Source organism: Apostichopus japonicus, chromosome 18, assembly GCF_037975245.1.
Source record: "Apostichopus japonicus isolate 1M-3 chromosome 18, ASM3797524v1, whole genome shotgun sequence".
In the NCBI taxonomy this organism is placed as follows: Eukaryota; Metazoa; Echinodermata; class Holothuroidea; order Aspidochirotida; family Stichopodidae; genus Apostichopus; species Apostichopus japonicus.
Window position 1 is genome coordinate 16,358,862 of NC_092578.1, and position 23,341 is coordinate 16,382,202.

General features: G+C 37.4%; 1 protein-coding gene across 3 annotated transcripts in view; it reads left to right on the forward strand.

The window, feature by feature from the left end:
• LOC139958573 (integrin alpha-8-like) overlaps window positions 1-23,341 on the forward strand; it is a 120,277-nt gene that overhangs the window by 24,399 nt on the left and 72,537 nt on the right. For all 3 annotated transcript variants that reach the window (XM_071955723.1, XM_071955722.1, XM_071955724.1), the window contains exons 3-7: window positions 4,987-5,117; window positions 15,225-15,304; window positions 17,720-17,855; window positions 19,385-19,449; window positions 19,779-19,827. In XM_071955723.1, the coding sequence (XP_071811824.1) occupies window positions 4,987-5,117; window positions 15,225-15,304; window positions 17,720-17,855; window positions 19,385-19,449; window positions 19,779-19,827 (461 nt within the window). The remainder of the gene's footprint in view (window positions 1-4,986; window positions 5,118-15,224; window positions 15,305-17,719; window positions 17,856-19,384; window positions 19,450-19,778; window positions 19,828-23,341) is intronic.

Here is a 23,341-nt window from a genome sequence, read left to right on the forward strand (position 1 = left end):
CCATTAACCATCAAAACTCCAGAAATTTGTCTTGATTGGGTGGTCATAGCTGCTGTACTTATTAATAAGCGTTGGCATAAGAGTGACATTACGATATAAACACAGTTAGGAAGGGCCTTATATTCGTGGAGGTGTCCTGTACTATTGATCTCATTATACTGTACATATATGTTTGCTAATGGTTTCTCGTCGTATTGATTTCTGTCTGAAGCCAACTTGTGAACTTCATGGTCATTTTGTATTGTGACAATATACAGTATATAGGCTTTTCTTTGTTTTTCTTCGTTTTTTTCCCCCACACCTGTGTTGAAATTCTTTCAGGGTTGAATTGTGGATATTAAATTAATACAAGTATCAATTTCACAGAAAATATGTTTTATTGTTTTTTTTATACTTTTTCTGAGGTAATTATTATGTTTGTAACGTGTCATTTCATTTAGATTATGAGTTTTTTTTTTAAAGCAATTTTTAAGGGAAAGACATGGTTGTCTTTGAATGTGTTCCTGGACAACCTGGTCTCTTTGCGTAGAAATAGAATTGTAGGATATCACTTTTAAATTATATACTTCGCTTCCTCACTTAATACCTGTCTCCCCAAAACGACTGCACTGTCACTTTATTATGTCTAGAGTGACCTGAATAACCTTTGACACTGACCTCACATGCTGACCGGTCTCCTCTGGTCACCCAATCTCAGTATTCTATCACCCAAAAGTGTCTAGTTGTGTCACTTCCACTACATGTTTAGCGCCCTCCTTGTGCATTTTGCCACCCATTGTCAGTTAGCATTGACAACGTTATCATTCAGTTTGTACATTCAGCGATACTCAGGCAGACTACAACCTTAGGGCAAATTTTCTCTGGGTTTTCAAGCTTTTTTCCAACCCATCTCTTTCGACCTACTGTACAGTTCAGAACCTTATGACGAGGAAGACATATATTTTATGTACAGTATGTGACGTTTGTATAGAGGCCTGGGGAATATTCTGTGACAGGATATTTCAACATAACTCAGTTGGACAATGGGCATAAAGAACTGTTTCATCTTTCATTTGGGAATATAACGTAATATGTGGATATATATATCTTATTGGAAAAGCTAAATCCTTAAGAGTTATGGCCCGTGGATTAAGATTCATTTGGTGTCCCCCCTTCCCCCCTTCCCCCCTCCCCCTGGCAATCTACAGCCATCTTTGTATTTAAGGAGACTGCAGTCAGCATAATACTGTAAGACCGGTAGAAGTCCAGACCTTCCAACAGATCAAAAAATGGCTAGTACAGATTGATCTTATTAATCTTTGAATGAAATATATAGAACCTGGGTCTCTAAATTTGTTGTTAAACACACACACACACACACAGAAAAAATTATAGTTCTAAGATTACTTTTTGACCTGTATTTTAAAGAGGACCCTTATATGGATAGATTTTTGCATTTGTGTTTAAAACACTAAATCTTTGAATTTTGATAGCTTTTTACTCCCACTGCAGATGATAAATTTCCAATGCAGGGAGGCTAGTCCGATTAACTTCCTTCTGAACGAACGGGTAATCAGTGACACAGGCGGGTGGATCACGCATTACGGATTGATTTAACCTTGGACGTGACAGTGAATATGTGATTACCATCCCCCCAAAATAGATTACCATCTACTTTTATGGATGAAACCCGACCACAAGGACCAAGTAGAGCTCACTTATATGAAAAGAACTATATTTTGAGAGCATTGCCTAAAGTACAGAATGTACAGAATATAAACGAGAATGTTGATCTAGTATCATACATTTACAGTATGATTCATATGTTGCCAAGCATCATACCAATATCAATAGTGTACAGTACACAGTAAGTGTATATATAATATAGTCTTCTAAACAGGGCATATAACCTGCAGAAAATTAATCATTTTATCTGCTGGTCGTTCTACATGTATATGATATACATGAATTGGCAGTTGTGTTTGCAGTAGAATTATAAATATATATATATGTACACAAAGGTGTATACATTACGGTTAAATTGCGAATACTCATCAGAGTCAGTTTCATTCCAATATAAAACTATGCTGCAATATAGCCTCCTCTTTAATCCTCAAAACTTAATCCTGAAAGAGAAAGAATATTTATCCTGAAAACATGTAAATTTAACAAACATTTACAATAGCAAAGAAGTTTCAGTTCAAACAGGATCCGAACCAATTATAGATGTATAGTGTCCTCAGATTGGTTACAAAATTTATTCAGTAATATTAAAGTCAGTTTTCTGTTGTTGATTTGCATATAAAAGTATAGCATACATATATTTATATATATATTCTATGTATATATTCTATATATATATATATATAAATTTATATTTATATTTATATTTATAAATATAAATTTATATTTATATTTATATTTATACATACATAACTGTATATTTATACATACATAACTATATATCTATGTAGGATTAATACACTTGGAACTTGCCTGTATACGTACAGTACACTCTTGATAAAAAAAAATTCTTAAGGCTTAAAAGTCGACCTCAAGAGTGATTGATGCATCGGTGTGTTGCCATTCACCCCCACATACACGTTCACATGATTTTGATTCTGATTCGATATTTCGAGATGACTTTCATGCTCCAAAGAGTGGAACCATGAGATGACAAAAACAGACAACCTTTTGAGCTTTGCAAGACGGATCGGTATCAATGTATATATCAAAAAACACGGAAAATAAAATTGGAAACGTACTTTTTGGCTGCCTCCCTTTTCATCAAGGCTGCAATCGTTGATATTTAAAGGAAAGGGGCATGCACGTAAAATATGTACTGCGTCGGGTTCCACGTATGTCGTGGTATTCAATTATCAGCTCCCACTGTATACAGTAGCTATCTTTATTAGATGGACATTGTAGACTATATCAGGAATGTACCCGGATGCGCCCGGCAATTCTGAATGCCGCCCAGTGCAAACAGTATTTTTTAACATTTCTGTCCTGCACTATTTTTGATGATTTATTTAACAAATGTTACAGTAACCGAAATATGGGTGAATATTTGGCACAGAAAGTTAGCTCCAGAGTAAGAAAAAGATACCACCATTTGCCATCTTAGCATACTTTTTTTGCAATAACTTTCCATGAATAGAATAGAAAAATGGGGGGGGGGGAAACAGAAATATCAATATTTTGTAGCTCTGCAGACTGATTTGAATGTATTGAAAAAAATAATGAAAATAAATAATTTTGGTCCTTTATAGGTATACATAATTCTGAAATGAATAATTCTGAATATAGCAAAATCAAAATACTGTAGCTATAATGACAACAACAAACCAAAAGGTTAATAATTATGATGTAGAAAACAAGAAAAAAAGACCAAAAAGATAGAGTTTAACAACCTGTTTCAAAGTACATTGTCTTCTTTCACCTTACAAGGATATTTTTTATGTCTTTCTTACTCTTGCCAAAAAAGTTCAAAACCACAAAATAAAAAATTTGCAAGTCACTTTGTGCACTACAAATACATTATTCATGTTAAATTAAGGGCTCTGTTCAAGTCTCTACCAGACTTGATAGCTTGATGTTAGCATGGCTCATTTCATTCGGTAATTTGTGTATATGGAAGAGTGCGGATTATGCATGCATGGGGTATTAAATGAATTGAATTTTGAGGTGTGGTGTTTAATAATTGTGTTTGTGTGCTGCATGGTACTAGTATTCAGTGAGAAAAACAAAATGTTACTTTTTCACCTTTTTTTTCTGAACAACAGTTTTTGTGTTTAGCTGCCGAACTTTGGCCTTCTCATTCTACAAATTTTATGGACTATTTCTAAAATTTTGAAATACCGTTGTACATACTGTAAATCTTGACATGTTTGGGATTTATGGAATATGAAGGGGAAGGGGTTGGTGGGGGGGTGGGGGGAAGGGATGGGTGCATTCCAAAGTTTTTCCACTTATATTATTTTACATTAGATACACTTGTAATAAAGTGCATGCTTTGAGTTGAGACATTTATTAAAACTATGTTTGTAAACTTATTGAAACCAGATTTTTTTTTTTTGGGGGGGGGGGAGAGTTTCAGTTAAAGTCATACAGTGTAGTATTCCAGAAGCATGGTATGGTTAAGAAGTTCACTTTAGTTAATATGAGAAATATACATATTATTATTGAAAGTTGTGCGGGATCCCGTGTCGCACAGTGTGTAAGGTACTTTGGATTCTGACTGGCGCCAGAGCAGTGGCGATGTAGGAATCGTGGGTATTACTAAGGGCTGGTATACAGTAGCTCAGTTGGTAGAGCACTGGGCTTGTCACCCAAAGATAACAGGTCCCTTTTCCAATATTTATAATTTCCTAGTCAGGTTTTAGTCGTTCATATTCTCATATGAAATTATTTAAAACCAGTACGTTTTTTGGGGGAAAAACCTTTGCGAGGAAAAAAAGAGAATAAGAAAATAACTGAATCAGAATTGGGAAAAATGCTGCCCATCTTGGTTATAGATAATGATGGCTTTCTTACTCTCTACACAACTCTTTACTGTAGGTTTGAACAAAATGCAGATGGTTTCGATCTGCTCTGCATGAGCCAGCCTACTAGAATTGTCAAACTATATCGTTATTCCAACTCGCACACTTCGTTCCTCCAACAAACCGTATTTAACTGTTCCTAAACCACGCTTGAAGACCTATGTTTACAGAAGCTTCGAATACTCTGGCTCTTATCTCTGGAACAAGTTACCAGATCACATTCGAACATGCTCTAAAATTTCTATAATTCAAAAGTCTACTAAAGACCCCATCTTTTCACTTGTTCTTTTGTAAATTAATCTGCTTTCTTTGTAAAGCGCCTTGAGCAGTGACTTTTGTCTACTGATTTGGCGCTATATAAGTCTCATTTATTATTATTATTATTCAAAATTAGCGTTATGATGAATAATTCCGGTTGATCAACTTACTTAACTACATATATATATATGTTTTTCCTTTCTAGGATTCTAGTTGGAGCACCAAAAGATGTCACTGCCCAGCCTGATGTGGACCAAGGAGGCACCGTTTATAAATGTCCAACTTCTCCGATCGAAAACCTAGGAATCTGCGAGAAGATCCCATTGGATACCGAAGGTGCGTACGTTTGTGGTGCAGAGAGAGTCCTTAGGACGTAATTTTAGGAATTGATTCATAATTTCTGGCGATGCGGCAGTCTTTTGAAGCAACGACCATACAAAATCCTAATTTGCCCAAACGACACTGTTTATCATTTTGTTTTATTTCAGAGGGCCAATTATCTGTCAGGTAATATTCATGAGGAAATAAACCTACTTTTGAAGGTTTATATTTACCCAATGAAAACAGAAAAGTTAACAGTTAGTAGTAACATTGGATAACATTTTTTCAACTGAACTGTCATAAATTTGTGTAATTTCTATTAATGAAGTATAGAATATTTTTGTGTTGCGAGTGTGAAATCTTCTTATGTATCATTCTTCGTGTGATTCTTAAAGTTGAGTTAAATGCCTTTTTCCTGAAAGAAAAGATATGAAACAGGAAGCAATCCCCTTCCAAGAAAGTGCTGAAGTACTGTAGATAAATGAACAGAAGTAAGGAGGGGGAGGGGAGGGGGAGGGTTGGGGAGGGAGGGGCATGTGGAGACCGGAGGAAGGAAAATCACCCATGAACCCAATACAATTTGCAATAGAGCGTTCATTATATATTACAGTATAATTCTCACAATGTTGTTTAATTATGGCAGCTGTCTGAGTCACTGTACTATTAGGAATGTCATTAAAGGGGGTGATAATGTTGTTTTATCCACCCTTCAAATAACATACCGGATTAACAATGAGGAGTGCATGTTTGTGCACATGTTCGTCAGACAGCATGCATGCAGGCAGTGTCTGTTTGAGTTACAGTGGCAACTTTCCTCATCTACTGGGTGTGAAGTATTCTGGAAGACGGTATATTCGCTGTGGTTGTTGTCGCATCATTTACAATCTCGTTTTAAAATGTTTACCTAGAAGCTGACTGTAAATAATGAGCTATAATGTTACCCACAACCCACACATTCCAATGGTCTGAGGAGGGTTTGTCATAGTTAGCTGTTATTGTACCAGTGGTATAACCAATGTTGGCACCGCCAACCTGCTGTAAGAGCTACTAGACATTATACAGTAGTAGTCTCAAGTGGTTTGGCAGCTTGGTTAAGACTGCTGTAGTGATTGTCAATAGCAATATAATTTATGCTAATCGAGTGAGTGTTTATAGATCTATAATATGATATGTACTTTACACTTTACTCAAGTTTGCACACACATTATATAGATACACATGCAATGTTGAGCGCCACTGAATATTGTTGTACTTTGGATATTATGCGCTATATAAGGTTATTTGATTGATTGATTGATTGAATGTTGTCTACATATATGTTCTGTTCATCCAATCTACTGTGATGAAAATTTGAATTGAACTCTCCGACTCGTGCCAAGTTCAGCAGAATATCTTCGACATAAATGTAACCTTTGAGGGAAGTTAGATATGTCATACAGTACATAGTATCCTCAGAGCAGGCTTGGATTGGGGCAAATATTTATCAAATTTAGGAGGAACCGAAATCCCACAGTGACAAAGTGTTGCGAGCGAACCTACAATAAATTGAATCATCAATAAGTTGCTAATTAATGTCATTTGATAAAAGTAAATAAAAAATTAGAAGTGATGCTTTGTTTGATCAATTGCAATCTTATGTTGATTATCAGTACTGAGGGGATTTGGTAAAATTGCCAAAGAAAATGTAAAAAGCTTCTTTAATTGGTGAAGGGGGAGGGTGGGGGAACAAAGATTTACTTCGCTCCTCGCTTACCTGTCTCCTCACAACCTTAGCACCTCACAACCTTAGCACCACGAAATCCAAGGGAAATATATCCACAAGAAATTCACGTGAAGACACTTTTAATGGTAGAATGAGTAGTGAGGAGTGACCGCGGGTGGGTCCGGTCATAGAGGGCGCACAGTGTTATTATTTTACCAGGACTTTATAGGCACGGTAGAATGAGGTGCTAAGGTTGTGAGGAGACAGGTAAGCTCGTCACTCGTAAATATCCAAACCAGTAAGTTTTGGAATATATAGGCCTCGAGGAGATAATGTTTTATTATATGTTTACCGTTTACAAATATGACATACTTTCAAGGTAAAATGTAAACAGTGTGTTAATTAATGAACACAAAATCATTTCTTTAACCTTTCAGTGTCATAGAAATATCTTTGGCACTTTTTTGAGGAATATAAAAAGGAAGGGGAAAAAGAAGGAAATGATTAAAGAACAAAATGAATTTAGGAAAATTTTAATTTTAAAAATTTGAAAACTTGTCATGGTTACTAAACTCATATATTTTCTTCGCTCCCTGCTTACCTGTCTCCCCACAACCGTTGCACCTCATTCTACCGTGCCTGGAATGAACTGGTAACCTTTTAACACTGCGCGCCCTCTATGAACGGCTCCCTTCCTTCTCATTCTACCATCCAAAGCTGCCAGTAAGGTTTGGAGTTTCTTCCAAGTGGCGCAAGTTAATTTTTGTGGCTGTTTGGGAGAAATGTTTATCACAATCATGTCTGTGTTTAAACATAGGCCCAATGATGATGGTTGAGTTTGTTTTAAAGGTCATCTAGATATTCCTCCCAAATATGCTAGGAAGTCAAATAATGGTCGCTGGTACTTTCACTTCTCTGTGTATAATTGTCCTACACCTTAAACATCAGTTGTCTAGATAATTTTACAGTTGTCAATATCTGGAGATTATTCGTATCGCAGGGTAAGAATCCTCCCAGGAAATTATGTTGAGAAGTTTTTTAAGCTATTTTTTAAGGTTTATGTAGTTTTGAGGTTGTGTGTGGACATTAGAATGTGTGGACATTAGAATGTACGTGTTGTTCATCTGAGTTGGTTGAAATAGTTATAAATTGCATACATAGGTTTGAGCTTACAGAGCCAAAATAACAGATTCACAAAATACTGTGTATATACAAAAATGCTCTCCTTTATCTCTCCAATTTCCATATCTGAAAGACACATGCGAAACAGCGATTTTTTCGTCTTATGTACACCACAGTTTAGCCGTAAAAATATCCGACTGCAATCGTAGGAAATTTTTGAAACACACTTACTTGCCTCCTGCTTGTTTTTCATCAAATTGAAAGTTGTAACTTTCCTATCAATGGGATGATACAGTGTTACCTCATAATGGTATTGATCATGTGGTGAAAAACCCTTCGCGCAATATCCCACCAGTTTTGAGTGTTTCTTGTGACACTATTCTGACTGTCCCCCGTAAAACGGCCCCCCATATCTTTAACCATCTTTAGAACCGAGTCATGTTTCATTTTGTGCTCATCGATAAGTAACGGTTAAAATAAAGTAGTGACTCATTTAGAGTGGTCTGTACGAGACACAGAATAGAAACGAGCGGTCCATCTCTGGTTACATTCACCGCCGTATCTTACTGTCAGACGAGTGTCTGTGGAGTGTTTATGGGTTTCTTTTGTGAAAATTATTGACGCTTGTTCGTTCATTATCAACACGACATCAATCAAATGTCACGAGAACCACGCGCTAACGGATGGATCACTAATTGGGTCGAAAAATAGATTCGAAGAAACAGAAGAGGAATATAAAACTTGGGTACCTGATTAAACTCAAACTCTTTTGAAAAGGGTAATTAAAGAACAATTAGTAGCTGGTTTGGGAATGTGAAGTATATATGCGCAACGAAAATTACACATGTACATGCTTAATAAGATTTGCTGCCATGGGTACTTGCAATCTAAACAGTGAAACAATTAATGGAAGGATGGCTATGATTGATGTTACTGTGGTAACTGTGCATGATTTACCTGTAGTTTGGAAAGGAGGCTTAGGCTATCTCCTATCAATAACCACTGAAATGTTAGCTTAAACAGTATGCAAACAATTCGGCTTGCTCATCCCGAATCTATACCATTCAGCAACAAACCCTTCATTTTCTCAAAATGTTTTCAATCTGGAAACATCCACTGGGTTTTATTAATATCCAACTCTAATAGTTCTCCAAACCAATAAGTTTTGGGCATTTTTGGGGGTATTATTTCTTCATCTTCTATGGAAAAATTAAATTAGTTACCATAGGAACCAAGAATAATTATACATTACCTTTAGACCTTCGCTTTAAAAGCTAATATAATAATGCTCATGTTTGTTTTCATTATTAGTGAAACAGAATTGTTTGAATAACGATCGAAGATATGAGTTTCAAATTTCTCAAGGAGTAGCTTGAACATCTCGACGGAAGTGGCCTTTCAGCGGTTCATATAGGATCGTTCCATGGAGAATTGCTATCTTAAAAACAGAACGAACATGAGCAATGTTTTCTTACCGAAAATTGCCAATTGACGATGCAAAGCCTCGTCAGTGACCCTCAGTTCATTACTTCATGGGCTTGTACAGTACACAACCACACACAAGATCTTCCAAACAGCCAAAGAAAAAAAAAAAAAATTTTTTTTTTTAAAAAGAAGTATATGACATCATCCTTAACTCCTTAACACACTTAAAGAGCAAGCGATTCCTTTCTTCCAAAGCCTGCTATTACCGTCATATCTCTCGGGCAGACCCAATCAAAACTTAAAACCAAAGATTTAAAGACTGCACAGGTTTGATGACATGGCGGGATGAAAATACCTGTCAGTCATTTCAGAGCTGGAAGGGGGATGAAAGATAAAAATCCTGTATTTTCTTCCACCTCTCTGGCACGGCGAGAGACGGTCGTGTTTTAACCGAAGTGTCGTCCACGTGAGTTGCCTAGTGACGACAGCGGTGGCTGGGAAAGGTGTTGTAATTATTGGCTTATATTTCATTGAAGCTTTTTTGCAGTAGACAAGAAGAAAGACTATAATGCCAAAAGTAGGAAAGAAAAAAATGAAAAAAGAAAATGAAAAAAAATTTAACAGACAGTAATAAGAGATGTCTTTGTTTGTGTCTTTTGCACGGGAAGGGAAAGGTAATGTTGCATGAAATTAATGTTCAGCACAGGAGAATGCATGTTTTGTAATTCAAATATGAACTACTCATTCATGAGATGAATGTTTCATTAATAACAGGGTCAACTACTGTAGGATGGATGGGAATTGGTCTCTTTGTTTGGGTATGGATGGAAAAATAGCTGGAAAGTTGTTAAATGTGTGAACACATATGGTAGCTACTGTACATTAGAGCACTTATATTATTCAACTTAAGTTCATATATAGATTGTATGGGGAACCAGAGAGTAGAGGTTAAAGGTCATTAGTTTATTTGCCTCCAAATGAGCAAAGCAGTCAATGATTGGGTCGTTCATGTTCAAATGTTAACAAACAGTTTATTGTCACCGTCAAAGCTTTTTTGTCCACATTGAGGTATATTCGTCATTGTACAAAGTCTGCAAGTTGCCGCAACTATTTGAAACTAGAAATAATAAGGGGGGGGGGGGGGGTTGTGGCAAAACTTACCGTGAAGGCTTATCATTTAAAAAATTTATATTAATCGTTTAAGATGTTGACAAATTTTGAGGCAACATTTTTTTTTTAAGAAAACAGTGCCTTACATACAAAAAACTAGAAGGTTTCAAACCCGGGCATTTTATCTACCGCTCTTTACATTAGAATTCCCTTCTTTTGGGGGTTTCAAGTTTGAGGACCAGTTTCAGTCAAATGATTCATTTCTGACTTTCCATTGCCAGTCATTGGCATATTTAGATTTACATGTGTGATCACAAAACTTTATGATAAGAGATAAAACAATCCTTGAAAAACATGAAGGTAATATATGCATCATAGTACTTGGTACAGGTAGCCAATACTGAGGCTGGAACTGATAGTGGGTGTACGTTTGCAGCTTTTGTCCTCGTGGATATCTTTTCTCTTTTGCACGGTTTTGCAGTGTGTAGTAATTTTTGGTATTTACTGACAACGGTCTCCGGCTGGACGATAAGTCAAGCAGCTTAATTATAGCATGGCGATGCCTCGAGTGATAACAGATGCTCATTAAAAGTTTTTGTTTAATTGGGATAGAGATCATTGGGATATAAGCTGGCTCAGATCAATGGCCACACATATACATATATGTTGACAGAATTCTCTTTCATAACAGTCGGATCCTGTTTAGTCTGTCGTCACTGGTACCCATCTGGGTAAGACGGCCGCAGAGGATGAATTAGATTCTAACGTTTGTTGTCTTTCATCAACATTGCATGATCGCTACTGCTTTCTTTGTTCGTCGATGACTAATATCGTAATTAGAATGTACAGGATCTTCCTTTCCATATAAGGATTGTAAAGCGCATAGAACTTGTGGATTAGGCGCTATATGAATAACGGCATAATAATAAGGCTCTTCTGTAATTATAGTAAAATGTGCAGTTTGTAATTATTGTGGTTTCTTGGGATGTGTTGTAAGAGGGAGGGGGAGGGGAGGGAGGCAGGGGAGGGGAGGTTGTTCATAACTGTACAATGTTGTACTTTGTCAAATTGTGATTAAAACGTTTGATTGATTCATGAATAAGCTAATGTAATGTAGTACGTAAACGATTCTAAAAATTTCTATAGCAAAGGGATGTGTACTTTACAGTAAGTAGGATAAATGTGTGGTATAAAGGAGTATTGTACTGTTGTTGAGAAAAAACTAAGTTGTATTTTAGCTTGCATAAAAACCTCTTTGAGTCATTCTGAACAAGTTGAAGTGCAGGAGGGAGATGTCAGATGGGGGCTATATCCCCAGGCCCGCGGAAATAACCATTTCATGAAAACTTCAAACTTCAGTGGTGAGTGTAACATTTGGGCTGTCCAGCTATATATATCTATATTTAGATATATAACATTGGGGAGGAATTGAGGATTAAGAAACTGGCAGAAATTTAAGGTGAGGTGTAGTGCAGATTCATTGTAGATGTACCATACTGTAGGTGAACTGTTGGTGTAATTAGGTGCAATGTAGGTTTAATGAAGGTGTAAATACAGGTTTGCTGTAGGTGTATTATAGGTGTGCTGTATGTGTATTACAGGTGTGCTATAGGTGTGCTGTTGATGAAATTAGGTGCACTGTAGGTTTAATGTAGGGGTATTGTAGGTGGGCTGTACCTGTATTGCAGGTGTGCTATAGGCAGGTGTATTGTAGGTTTGCTGTAGGCTGTAGCTATACCTGCTAGCATGATCACATCTCATTCGGAAAACATTTTGCCCATAGCGTCATCTTCATTTGAGTAGTCTCTCTGTCTGAGGTTTTAATAGGACTCCATAATTTAAGTGATTCAGAAGAATTTGCTGACGTGTCTCTCTCTCTCTGACTGGTATCACTGATAATGTCATCAATAAGGTGAACTGTAATTGCATCATCCATGGACAGAAATCATATAAAGCTTTATCTTCATCTTGTGAAAAATATGTACAAGTATCATTTCAAACTTTCATTAAAAATATCTGAAGAGTTTTTGAAAATTCCTCGAGTGGGAGATTACCCACTTGATGGCAGTCTGAGTTTTGTTCTTAAATTTTTTCAAATTTTGAAGAAGCTGGATTCTACCGGGCGTCTCACCGAAATTGCAAGTTTGCTTTTATAACATGTATAACTGACTGTCGGTGTCGTCATCTATAGATTATTATTTTACTCCATTCGGAAAAAAAATTTATATAAAAAAAAAACTATATTAATTCTGGAATGCCACATCATTGTGAACTTGTGCGGTAACCCTCCTACGTTACCCAGAGCATGACAAGAGCACCCTTGGAGGACTGCTGGCGGCAGATGCTTTTCGTCCGTGCACGGCTCTCGTAGTTGATCTCGTTTTAATGATGTCGTTTCAGCGGTTGAAGCGCCGTGTTCCGCCATACCCCCGGGGGAGAAAAAAGAAAAGTTTCCCTCTGTGATTTGCATAAAGTCCACTAACCTGTTGTAAGTGGAGCATGATACGAACTAAGTCTAAAATAGGTCATAGCCGAGAGAGATGAAAGAATGCTTGACAGTTTTAAATATATGAACAGACTGTAGTGTAGAATGTGGTGTATTGATATGAAATTGCGTTCATTTTCTGGTAACGGATACGGTATTGATATATATCAAATTGGGGAGACAGCTCTCGATGACAAATTACTATGACGATGGACACAGAATGGAAACTGACTCAGCCGGCCGGCGGGGAGAAGATCGTTATGTTCTTAATACAAGCATTCAGTTCAAAGCACTAAGACTGTAAGACGTGATATAAAATTTACGAATGCACGCTACACAGTAGTATTTACACTCCAAAGGTCGTCTTTTGTTGAAGAGAGAAACAAATAGTGGGTTTTTTTCTGGTGTTTTTATGAAAGGTAGAAACTGATAATATGATTGCATTGATCGGACACAATATGTGAAGATTCCTACAATATATATGAAGAAGCTTAAGACTTGGACTGATTGCATCAAATTCATGCTGTTTGTGTCAGGTCTATCGAGGCTGTATGTCTTGTATGTCAGTTTTCATGGCCGAAGGTATTGACAATTACCTCCTACCTGTATTAAAGGATTTCAAAAGTCAGTTGCTATTACATATATACTGTACACATTATTTAAAGTTGTATTTCTCCATTGCCCTTCACGACCGGTTTTATCCTTTAAGGATTCATCATATGTATGTGTATAAACATATATGTATATATGTATTTATGTATACATATATACATATATATAGATATATTATACAACTTTTGTAACTTTTGTAATACAGTCCCAATGGGGTGGGAGGGGGAGCCATGGGGAAGGGATGGGTGGAAGAGTTTAGAAAAGCTTCCAAGTCAGCAATGATTTAAATGAATGCTTGTTCTGAAATAATTGAATAATTTCTTTATATAGTTTTTACAGTTATCTGTTGCTATTATCTCTTGCCTTCTATGTACTATACCAGGAAATGCCATTAATTCCTCAGGGGTGTAATAACATCTAGGTTCACCTGGACAGTGTTGCAGTGTTATCTATATACCTAACAGTGACAAACTTTAATACCAGATATCCCTGTCTATGGTATCATTTCCCCCCTGTGTTATCAATTAGGGGTACATCCTTCCCTCAAATTAAAATCATTTATGTCCATGCGCACGGTTCAAAACGTGTCAAAAGTCTAAATTTCCCCGTCCAAAAGGAAATTAAAACTGTCAAATATTAACCCTTATATGTCACTTTGAGTAGTGATTGACCAAGAATTACTAATTGAAACAATTAAGATGTAACTTCAATTTCACTAACAGGTCATAAACTTAAGTGACATCACCTTTTTTTTCTTTTCTTTTTTGGAATTCAAAAGTCAAAGAGGAAAAGGAGTTTTTTAGTTTATTAGTAGGACTGTTTGCCACTCATTAAGCCCACCAAAATTGGAGGGGATGAGATAGAGGGGCATGAAGATTGCCTCTTTGGGGAGCAATATTTTACATGGTTTCATATAGCATATGTTCTATCAAACAAGCCAAATTGAAGGAGGAACCAATATAATGAGCAAAATATTCACGAAAAATAGAGAAGGGACTACATAGAAATACAAAACAAAGTAACATCAATTTTGGCGGGAAAGTAGCGGCAGCAATTCACGGAACCGGTTCACGTACCCCGATAATGCCTTTAAAAATGGGGGAAAGGGCAGAGTCCAGAATTCAGCCAAAGAGACTCCAACTTAAAAACGATACTTATCGGGATTTGCACAATAGTTTATCCAAAGATCTGCTTCTCTAGTACGCACCAAAAGGGGTCCTCATAACGGCTGTTCCGTGAGATTCGAGGAGATAAAAATCTTGAGTTGAAAACCAAATGTTCTTAACAATTTGGTTGGTAGAATGAGAGGAGAGGTCATTGACCGGCGGGGTCGGGTTTGAGGGTGCACGGTCTTAAAAGGTTACCAGTTCACTCTAGACACGGTAGTGTGAAAGTGCTGAGGTTGTGAGGAGACAGGTAAGCTCGTCACTTGTAAATACACAAACCCAGTAATATTTGAAATTTTCGATGATGTTTAAACAACTCTTGCAATTAGGTTCACATTGTAATCTCTCAAAAACAGAAAATCTGAATATAGTTTTTAGGTTAGATGTATATATAGCCAATATATCGAGTCATTCATAATTGAAACCTTGTCATTTGATATCAGGTATTCTTTCCCTTCATTTTGTTTTACAGTTTTTTAAATTGCTCTGTTCATTTGCAGGTAGTGCCAACGATGAATTGAAGTCCCACCAGTACATGGGAGCTACTGTGAGGAGTGGAGGGGTAAATGGAGACATACTTGTGAGTATTTGCTGTGAATTATACTATATATTACTATAGGTCTCGTATAGTTAGTCCGGTAGGGTATAGCAACGTGGTACGAAAATTTAGTTAAAGTCGGTCACCAGAGTCAAAGACCCCTTGTAGTTTTTGTCCTCAGAACCTTTGAATATTTCAGTGACTAATTTCCAAAATTGAAAAATCAGTGAGAGGCCAAAATTGTTTACAGAGTGCTATAAATCTACAGGTGCCAAAGTAAATATATATAATAAAATTAAAGAAGTACCAGTGTTTCCTCCCTAATATTATCAATTTTAAGAGGTTGACCAGAAAGAAAACAGACAAGGACAAAAGTAAGGGTTAACTGAACAATGTGTAATAATATTAATGGTAGCAGGAGATGAATATTTGATAAATGTATAAAATATTGATTAGGAATCTGCATCAGTCGAAATCACATGGACACTGGATTCTGTTTGTCAATATGTGGCTATGGTCACTATGGGAGAATAATAAGTGTTAAAAAACTTAAAAGTTACCATGAGGAGTGCTCTAGGATTGAAGAAGAAAGGGTCAGTATGGATGGTCAAGGGGTGAGAATGACCCTGCTAAAATGTTTGTCAGGTTTTGTTTGAATATGTGACTCAGGATAGTGGGGGGGGTGCGGGTGGGTCCTCACTTACTTTCCTACGAGGGCCAGAGAAAAACATTTCTTGTGCATAGCAAAGTGCCAGATACAATATATATATCACAGTACACCATGACAAGCCTTAAGGTATTAAGGATCCACCTACCTGCTTAATAGTGCAATATTGTGGGCTGATTTTTTTTTTTTTTACGGGCCTGATTGAAATCTTTTGTGGGCTGAGTTTGATTCGTGTGCCACCTATTGACAACCCCTGGGCGCTCGTAATTATCTCTAGACTAAGAACTCGCCAAAATGCAAAGTTGGTAAGAACTGTGCAACGGAATACAAGTGAAAGCCGCAGTGCAACTTGCACAACTGGTAACTGTACAAAACCGTACAGCTGGGCATCGGTGGAAAATTCATGAAAAACAAGGAAAAATATTAGAGGTTCCATATGGAAGATTTGTTTAGGGATGAAGTACACTTGAAATAACATCTGCTGTAATCAGAAAAGCCCACCAGAGTGAAAACCAGCCTGGTCTGGGTGGATGGAAACCAGGCAGGTGCGAAATTATGGGATGTAGGGCTTATTTGACTGATGGAGACAAGGGTTACATACAGTATGTGGGAGGGAGCCCAGTGCTAAACTGTTGCAAATGGTATCAAAGGCTCGGTTTGGATTGAAGTTCATATTTTGAATGGAGGTAGATGAGCATAGTTGTCGGTAAAAAGGAAACTACACCATGCATTATAATGTCAAAGGTCGCAGGTCTGCATTAATGACTACAGATATGTTCCAAGTATTAATGCGCACCTGTTATGGGAAATCAATTATTTCTAGGAAGGGGAAGCTATGACAAATGATGACGGACCTTTAACATAGTGACAAGCTATCTTATATATCATTGCAGACAAAATTATTAACAACATAAACTATGTCAATTAACCCCCCCTCTATTGTTGTACATCTCTATATCTATATACATATATAATTACTATTTGTAACTAAAAATACTGAAGTTAGGCAGTCAAGCTATTGAAAAGACTGAGGGAATCTAGGGTTGATCGAAAGTTGAAAACCTATGCCTTCAAAACTTGTGAGGGGTGGGGATGGGAAAGGGGTCAGACTAAGGGATCACTTCTCGCCTTGCAGGGACCCTGATACAGGTTAGAGATTGAGTGGTGGGGATAGGAAAGGGGTCAGACTAAAGTTAAGTGGTGCTGAAATTGCCACCTTTGGTGCACATTTAACCACATCTTTATCGTGGGGGGGGGAGGGGAGGGAGGAAATGCTAATACCGCCAGGGGAGGAGTCTAAGGGGAGTGCTGTTCCCTTTCCCTTTGAGAAATGTTGGTAAAATTGAGGGTGCTCTGATGCAAAATGGTGCTATATTTTGAAACTTTTGAAACAATGTCAAAGGATTTGCAACTGTTTACGGGTTGTACTGCATATACATGTATGTTACATTTATGTACTGTACACTAGGAATTTTAATATTTTGAAGAAAAAACAACATATATTTGAAATATTCTGGGGGGGGGGGGACAGGGCGTTGGTGGAGGGTTGAGCCACCACTGGATTTTTACAGGGGGAGGGACTGTCTTGTGGAGTTAGTATTCAGCCAATCCAAGAAAACTTTATATATAACCGTAGAAGGCCATGCATACAGTATATATGTATGTTCACATGGAGTGTTGTTTGTTTGTTTTGTTTTTTCAGATTGTCAATTATTAGGCCATTAAAAATTCCTCATTTAATCATTCAATATTTCTTGCTGAAAGAATTCACGTTCGTATTTCATCCGCAGGCATGTGCGCCCCGTTTTGTCTGGAAAACGGTCGACATGAAGGGAAACGCTTTGAGGGAGCCTGTTGGACAGTGCATCCTCACCAACAGTGACTTCACCCCCAAAGAGGATTACACACCTTGCAGGACAAACCAAAGTAAGCAATAAGGAACCACCAGCACTAGCATGTTTAAATAATTACCTGTTTCTATGGTAACTGTTTACTTTGCTCCCTCATTTACCTGTCTCGCAATTTCAGCAGCAATCTCACCCTACAAGAGTAAGGTGACCAGACGTCCCCGATTTTCGGGGACAGTCCCCGATTACAGTTTGCTGTCACCGATGAACAAGTGTACCCGAAAATGTCCCGATTTGTCAAAATGTTCATGAATTTCGAAAATATTCCACATTATTAGTAAATATTTGTAAAAACAAAATTCAGTCAAGAGTGCAGTCACAGAACGGAACTAACCAGTATTTCAGGTGGACCAGTGTAAAGTTGAATATGCTAGGTTGATCTAGCCTAGCACTCTTTTGTAAAGTAAGTAAATTTCATCTAAGAAAAAGCTACATATTTGAAAATAAAATTGATTTAAAAAGTGCTTCTAAGTATCACCATTTTACATCTAAGCACCTTAGGCACTTGAAAATTTTCCAAAGGGGAGGGGGATACCCCCTCCCCTTAAACCACTCCCCCATATCAGTCACGCAATAAATGTCCCTGATTCCAGTCAGGCAAATATGGTCACCTTAGTCTAGAGTGAACTGGTAAAACTCTTTAGCACTCTATTCCCTTAGTCACCGGTCACAAACTGGTTAGTGCAATGTTAACCCTTCTCATTACACCACCCGAATTGTCTAGAAGTGTTTTTAATGTGGACAGTTCTAAAAGAAAAAAAAGGAGAAGCCCAGGTACCAATACACCTTTTTGGGCATGGTATAATGAGAGTGCTAAGATTTGTGAGTCGATTAAAACTGATTGATCGTAAAATATCCAAAACCCTGACAAATTTTTAGACTTTCCGTGAAATGATCGCATGGAATAGATCTCAGTTTCAGCTGTGTATGAGGTAGAAGCTTGCCCAGTATTTACAGAGGAAGAATCTACACAAATTAGCTAAAAATGGATTTGAAGGAGGGTTTGTATCGGCAGTTCCTAAAAACCTTGAAATTATAAATGAAAACAGAGTGCAATTGTTTAAACTAAGATACACACACACAAACACCCCCCCTTTCCATTTCTCCCTGAAAGGAGAGTTTGATTAAGAAATAATAAATGAAAATCTGCATCTTGCAGTACTAGACATTTTTCTCACGTTACCATTAATTATCTTGCAAGAGGAAAATTTTGAAATTGTTTACATCTCTTCATTATTTGAATTGAAACTTTTTACACATCCCCCCCAAAAAAAAAAAATCCATCACAGTCAACCAAGAAATCTGCTCTGAAAGCAGCAATTTGTGTTCGGTTGCTAGGTTACAGCAATTATACCAGATAGTATGAAACAGATCAGTAACAAAGTATATAACTACGATAAACTCCCGGGAGAAAGGGCTTGTGCGGAGTCTAGCTATGGAATATAGGTTGGCTTGGAAACCCAGTTATGGAACAGTTGGGACGAGGTCTGATTATTGATGTACGACATCAGTTTCATTAATGTTTTGCTCTTTTCTTTAATTCTACAGTAAGCGACAGAACCTTGTCAAGGATAACGCATTGTCAGGCCGGTTTCAGCGCAGAACTTTTGGAGGTAAAGGTTTTTTCTTTTTCTTTGAACTTTAAAGCACTCACACACGCACACAAGAAAAAGAAACACAAGTGGAGTTCTCTCACATGACTGAAATATAAAATGAATATTGACCATCCTTTATCAACCCTGTACCCTTTCATTCCAGTACATCACCCTTCCTGTTTCTTTGAACTGACTATCCCATCAGCAACTGCAATTTTTCATCACCTTCTTCAAAAAGTGGGTGATATTTTTGTCTTAGGGTGAACAAACTTGTTTCAATTTTCCTTTGACGATTTTGTAAATTTCTTCCCTAATTCTTGGATCCATCTTTTTTTTCTCTTTTACAGAATGGGCAGACGATTCTACTTGGTACACCTGGTAGTTTCTTTATGCAAGGTAAGTGTCAAAGGTCAACTTTTTCTGTTTTTCAATCAATAGTTTGGGTATCAGCATACAACCTTTAGTACCCTAATTAGGCAAACGCATTGCATGGCATCTTCGAATCTCCCAGGTGTTTTGATTCCTTGCCAACGGCAAAAGTAATCTATATGATGGTGATATATGGCAACCCTGTTTCTGTGTGCGTGTGTATGTACCTCTTTTTGCTTAAATACACACAATAATTTCACCATGACTGGCTTGCATGGACGTCACATTTGGAATGTACAGATGCCCATGAGTGACGTCTCAGCTGACAGTGTTATTGTAGGACGTGACAGGTCATGTCAGGTCACCAGTGTCCAAAATATAAAAATTCTTCTTTTTAAGCAAATTACTTGGCAATTTATTATGTCGATGAAGCTAATGTTTGCCTGGCAGGTGATCCTTAATGAGTGCTTAGCTCTAGTAGTTTCATGTGGAGGTCAAAGGTCATGCAAACTGTGTGATGTTCTCATGTTGGGGACTGAACCGATCTACCTCTTGTCATGCTGAGTTTGAGCAAGGTGAGTCAAAGGTCATCTGTGCAACATTCAATTGCGGTAAGTTGTGGCAGTATTTCGGTATGAATTAAATAAACCATAGCTATCATCGTTAATCGCAATTATTAAAGGGGCTGTGGTGGCACAGCAGGTTTGGGCCTCCAGGTAATGAAATGTTTATTGCACGAAATTGCATTTATTCAAGCCTGCCACTCTTTCACACTGAAATTTTTGTGCTAGATATTGGTAATCTTTTGTCATAATATATATTGTACAATCAATATTGTTTATTTAGTTGGTCTGTGTCAATTGGTGAGTCTTACCAATACGTCTGTAATGGTCACAGAACTAGAGCTCTCTGATGGTCTGGTTATTAGGTTATTATCAAACTTAATTCAGTTGTGCTATAAATATGGCTTGACAGCAATGGAACATTTTATGGCAAGGTCAATCACAGAGCATCTGAGCCTTCTTCTGGTTGTGGTTTTGCAGTTGTGGTTCCCAAACCCCTGGGTTTTGTTGCTAATGGGGGAATGGTATATTCTGGTTGTGGTTTTGCAGTTGTGGTTCCCAAACCCCAATCTTCTGGTATTGGTTTTGGAGCTGTGGTTCCCATACCCCTGGGTTTTGTTGCTGATGGGGGGATGGTATCTCCCAAACCCTTGTAGGACATACTAGCATCAGGGGTCTTGATCTTGGTGACATGGTAATAGACATCTCCTGTCCTTATAGTGACATCTCCAGATGGTGCAGTTGTTGCTGGCATTGTGTTGATATCTTCCAAAGTTCTATTAATTTATTGGCATTTTTCATGACATGGAAACCTGTACAATTTGCTGATAGGGATGTTGCAAATCATTACATATTCTATTGTCTGCTTTACAATGGGAATAGTTGGCTATTGCATATTACTGCAATCTTTGATACTATGATTTTTAACTGGGCGGAGGAAGAGGGGAGGGAAGGTGCAGAGAAGAGAAGAGAAATTGCAGGGGGGGGGGGGGGAAGCAGGAGTGAATAGTGAATAAAAGCAAACAACAGTTTGTCTCGAGTTTCCTTTAATCTTTGTAACATTGCACAAGACTATACATCTACAAAGGAGTTAAGCACACCGTTAAATGAGATTGTGTTTAGGAAACTGTTACGTCTTTGAAAGTGAAAGCAGAACGAGGACAAATGTGACAGTAATGTTAGAATTTCTGTGTTTATCTGCTTTGTTTATTCTAGTTTTGAGAAAGAGATCTCCCACTGGGATGAAACTGGGCATTAATGTTGACGTTATCTTTAAAGTTGCGATTTTCGCTTTCTCGTACCAAGTAGAACATTTAGTACTCAAGAGTTGGTTTTGTTTACATTATGATGGATCGGATTGCTATCACAGCAAATGACGCACCGCTATAAATTTACTCTGAACAATTGACTTTCAAAACAAATTTCTTTTTTGCGTATGTCACTTTTTGGGATTATTCTTAAAAGGGTAAGAAACAATGGTCATAGCAATTCATTTGATATTTAGGCAAAAATTGTTTAAGAAAAATAGGAAATCCCCATAATTCCACAGATCTCTCTTAATTTGTGAGAACTGATATATCCAATGGTATCAATGTTGATTGTATTGCTATCGTAAGATTTGTACAAAAGTTGGAATCTTTCGAGTTCAGTCATGGGTATCAAACACAAGGTGCCAGGCAATATTGCCAACCTATGGGGTTATTTGCAGTAGCCATTGGTAGTCGAAAAAAGTAAGGTGCCTCTCGTCCTTTCTTTAGGAACTTTTAACAAAGAATTAGCATCTTATAAGCAAAGCATAGCCAATAAATCAAACAAGCACAAAAGCAATGGCTGTATATATACAGAGTCCCATTTTTGGGGTTTGCATTTAATATCAGTGAGTTGCACCCACGACTTACAGTTTGTAAGTATTCGCCCGGAGGCCATCGTGTGGCCCTCGTAACTCGTATGTGCTGATACGACCGTAGAGTGCTGTATCATTCATGGGAGAATTTATTTCAAAATACTGGCGGGGTGTTAAATTGTTTCTATACCAATAATGCCCCCCCCCCCAAAAGAAAAACAATATCGAAACACATTTTTCCGGGAATCATCATCGTACGACAACAGTTCTCATGGGAAGAATTTGGAAAGTCAGATGAATTGCTGGGTTGCCCCTGTTTTCACAATTTCATTTCTTTCACTATTTTACGGACACGTCCTATTTTTCTTTCTGTTTTAACAAAGTATCTGTGACCTCATGCGTGGCCGGGGCTGTAACCAAAACATTTTATCGGCACGATGACGAGTCTCCAACCAAGCCTGATGTTTTTCTTTCGATTTTGACACGATGTGCTTTTGTTGTTATGTATATATTCGTGTAGTTGCATAACAACATTATTTCACCTCATACGTAACTTAAGTATTTTCGGTATTAAGCCAACATAACACCATGATAGACAATGCTTGAAAAATATTTGAGCCCTTCCATAGATGGGAGTGACATTGATATGCTAACTGTATGACTAGGAATCGCACCCTCCCCCTGGGTCGTTTCATACATCCCACAATGCATCAGGGAAGGGATTTCAAGAAAAAATCCGGTCCTTTGTACCTATACAGTATGTTTTTCGGCAAGTTGACAACAGAAAACTAAATGGACAATTTTGTTGAATGGTTGAAGAAATATATAGAATTCTTAGTCATCAGTAATATATACTTTACATTTGTGACAACTTATTCCACAAACTGGAAATATATGTCTAAATATAGATTTCTTTTAAGTCTTGGATTTGGTAGTAAAAGGATTTGATTTCCAGATCTTATAACCAGAATGTTATCTCTTAGATTTTTGCGGTGTTCCCTCGAATATGTCGAATTGTCTAGATGTAAGCTCATGTAAGTCTAGATGTAAAATGGCAGCCTTAAGACCAGTAGCATTCCCTTCATACTGTACGCCTTCTTTACACGTTTCCCTGGTGATACATATTGGAGTATAG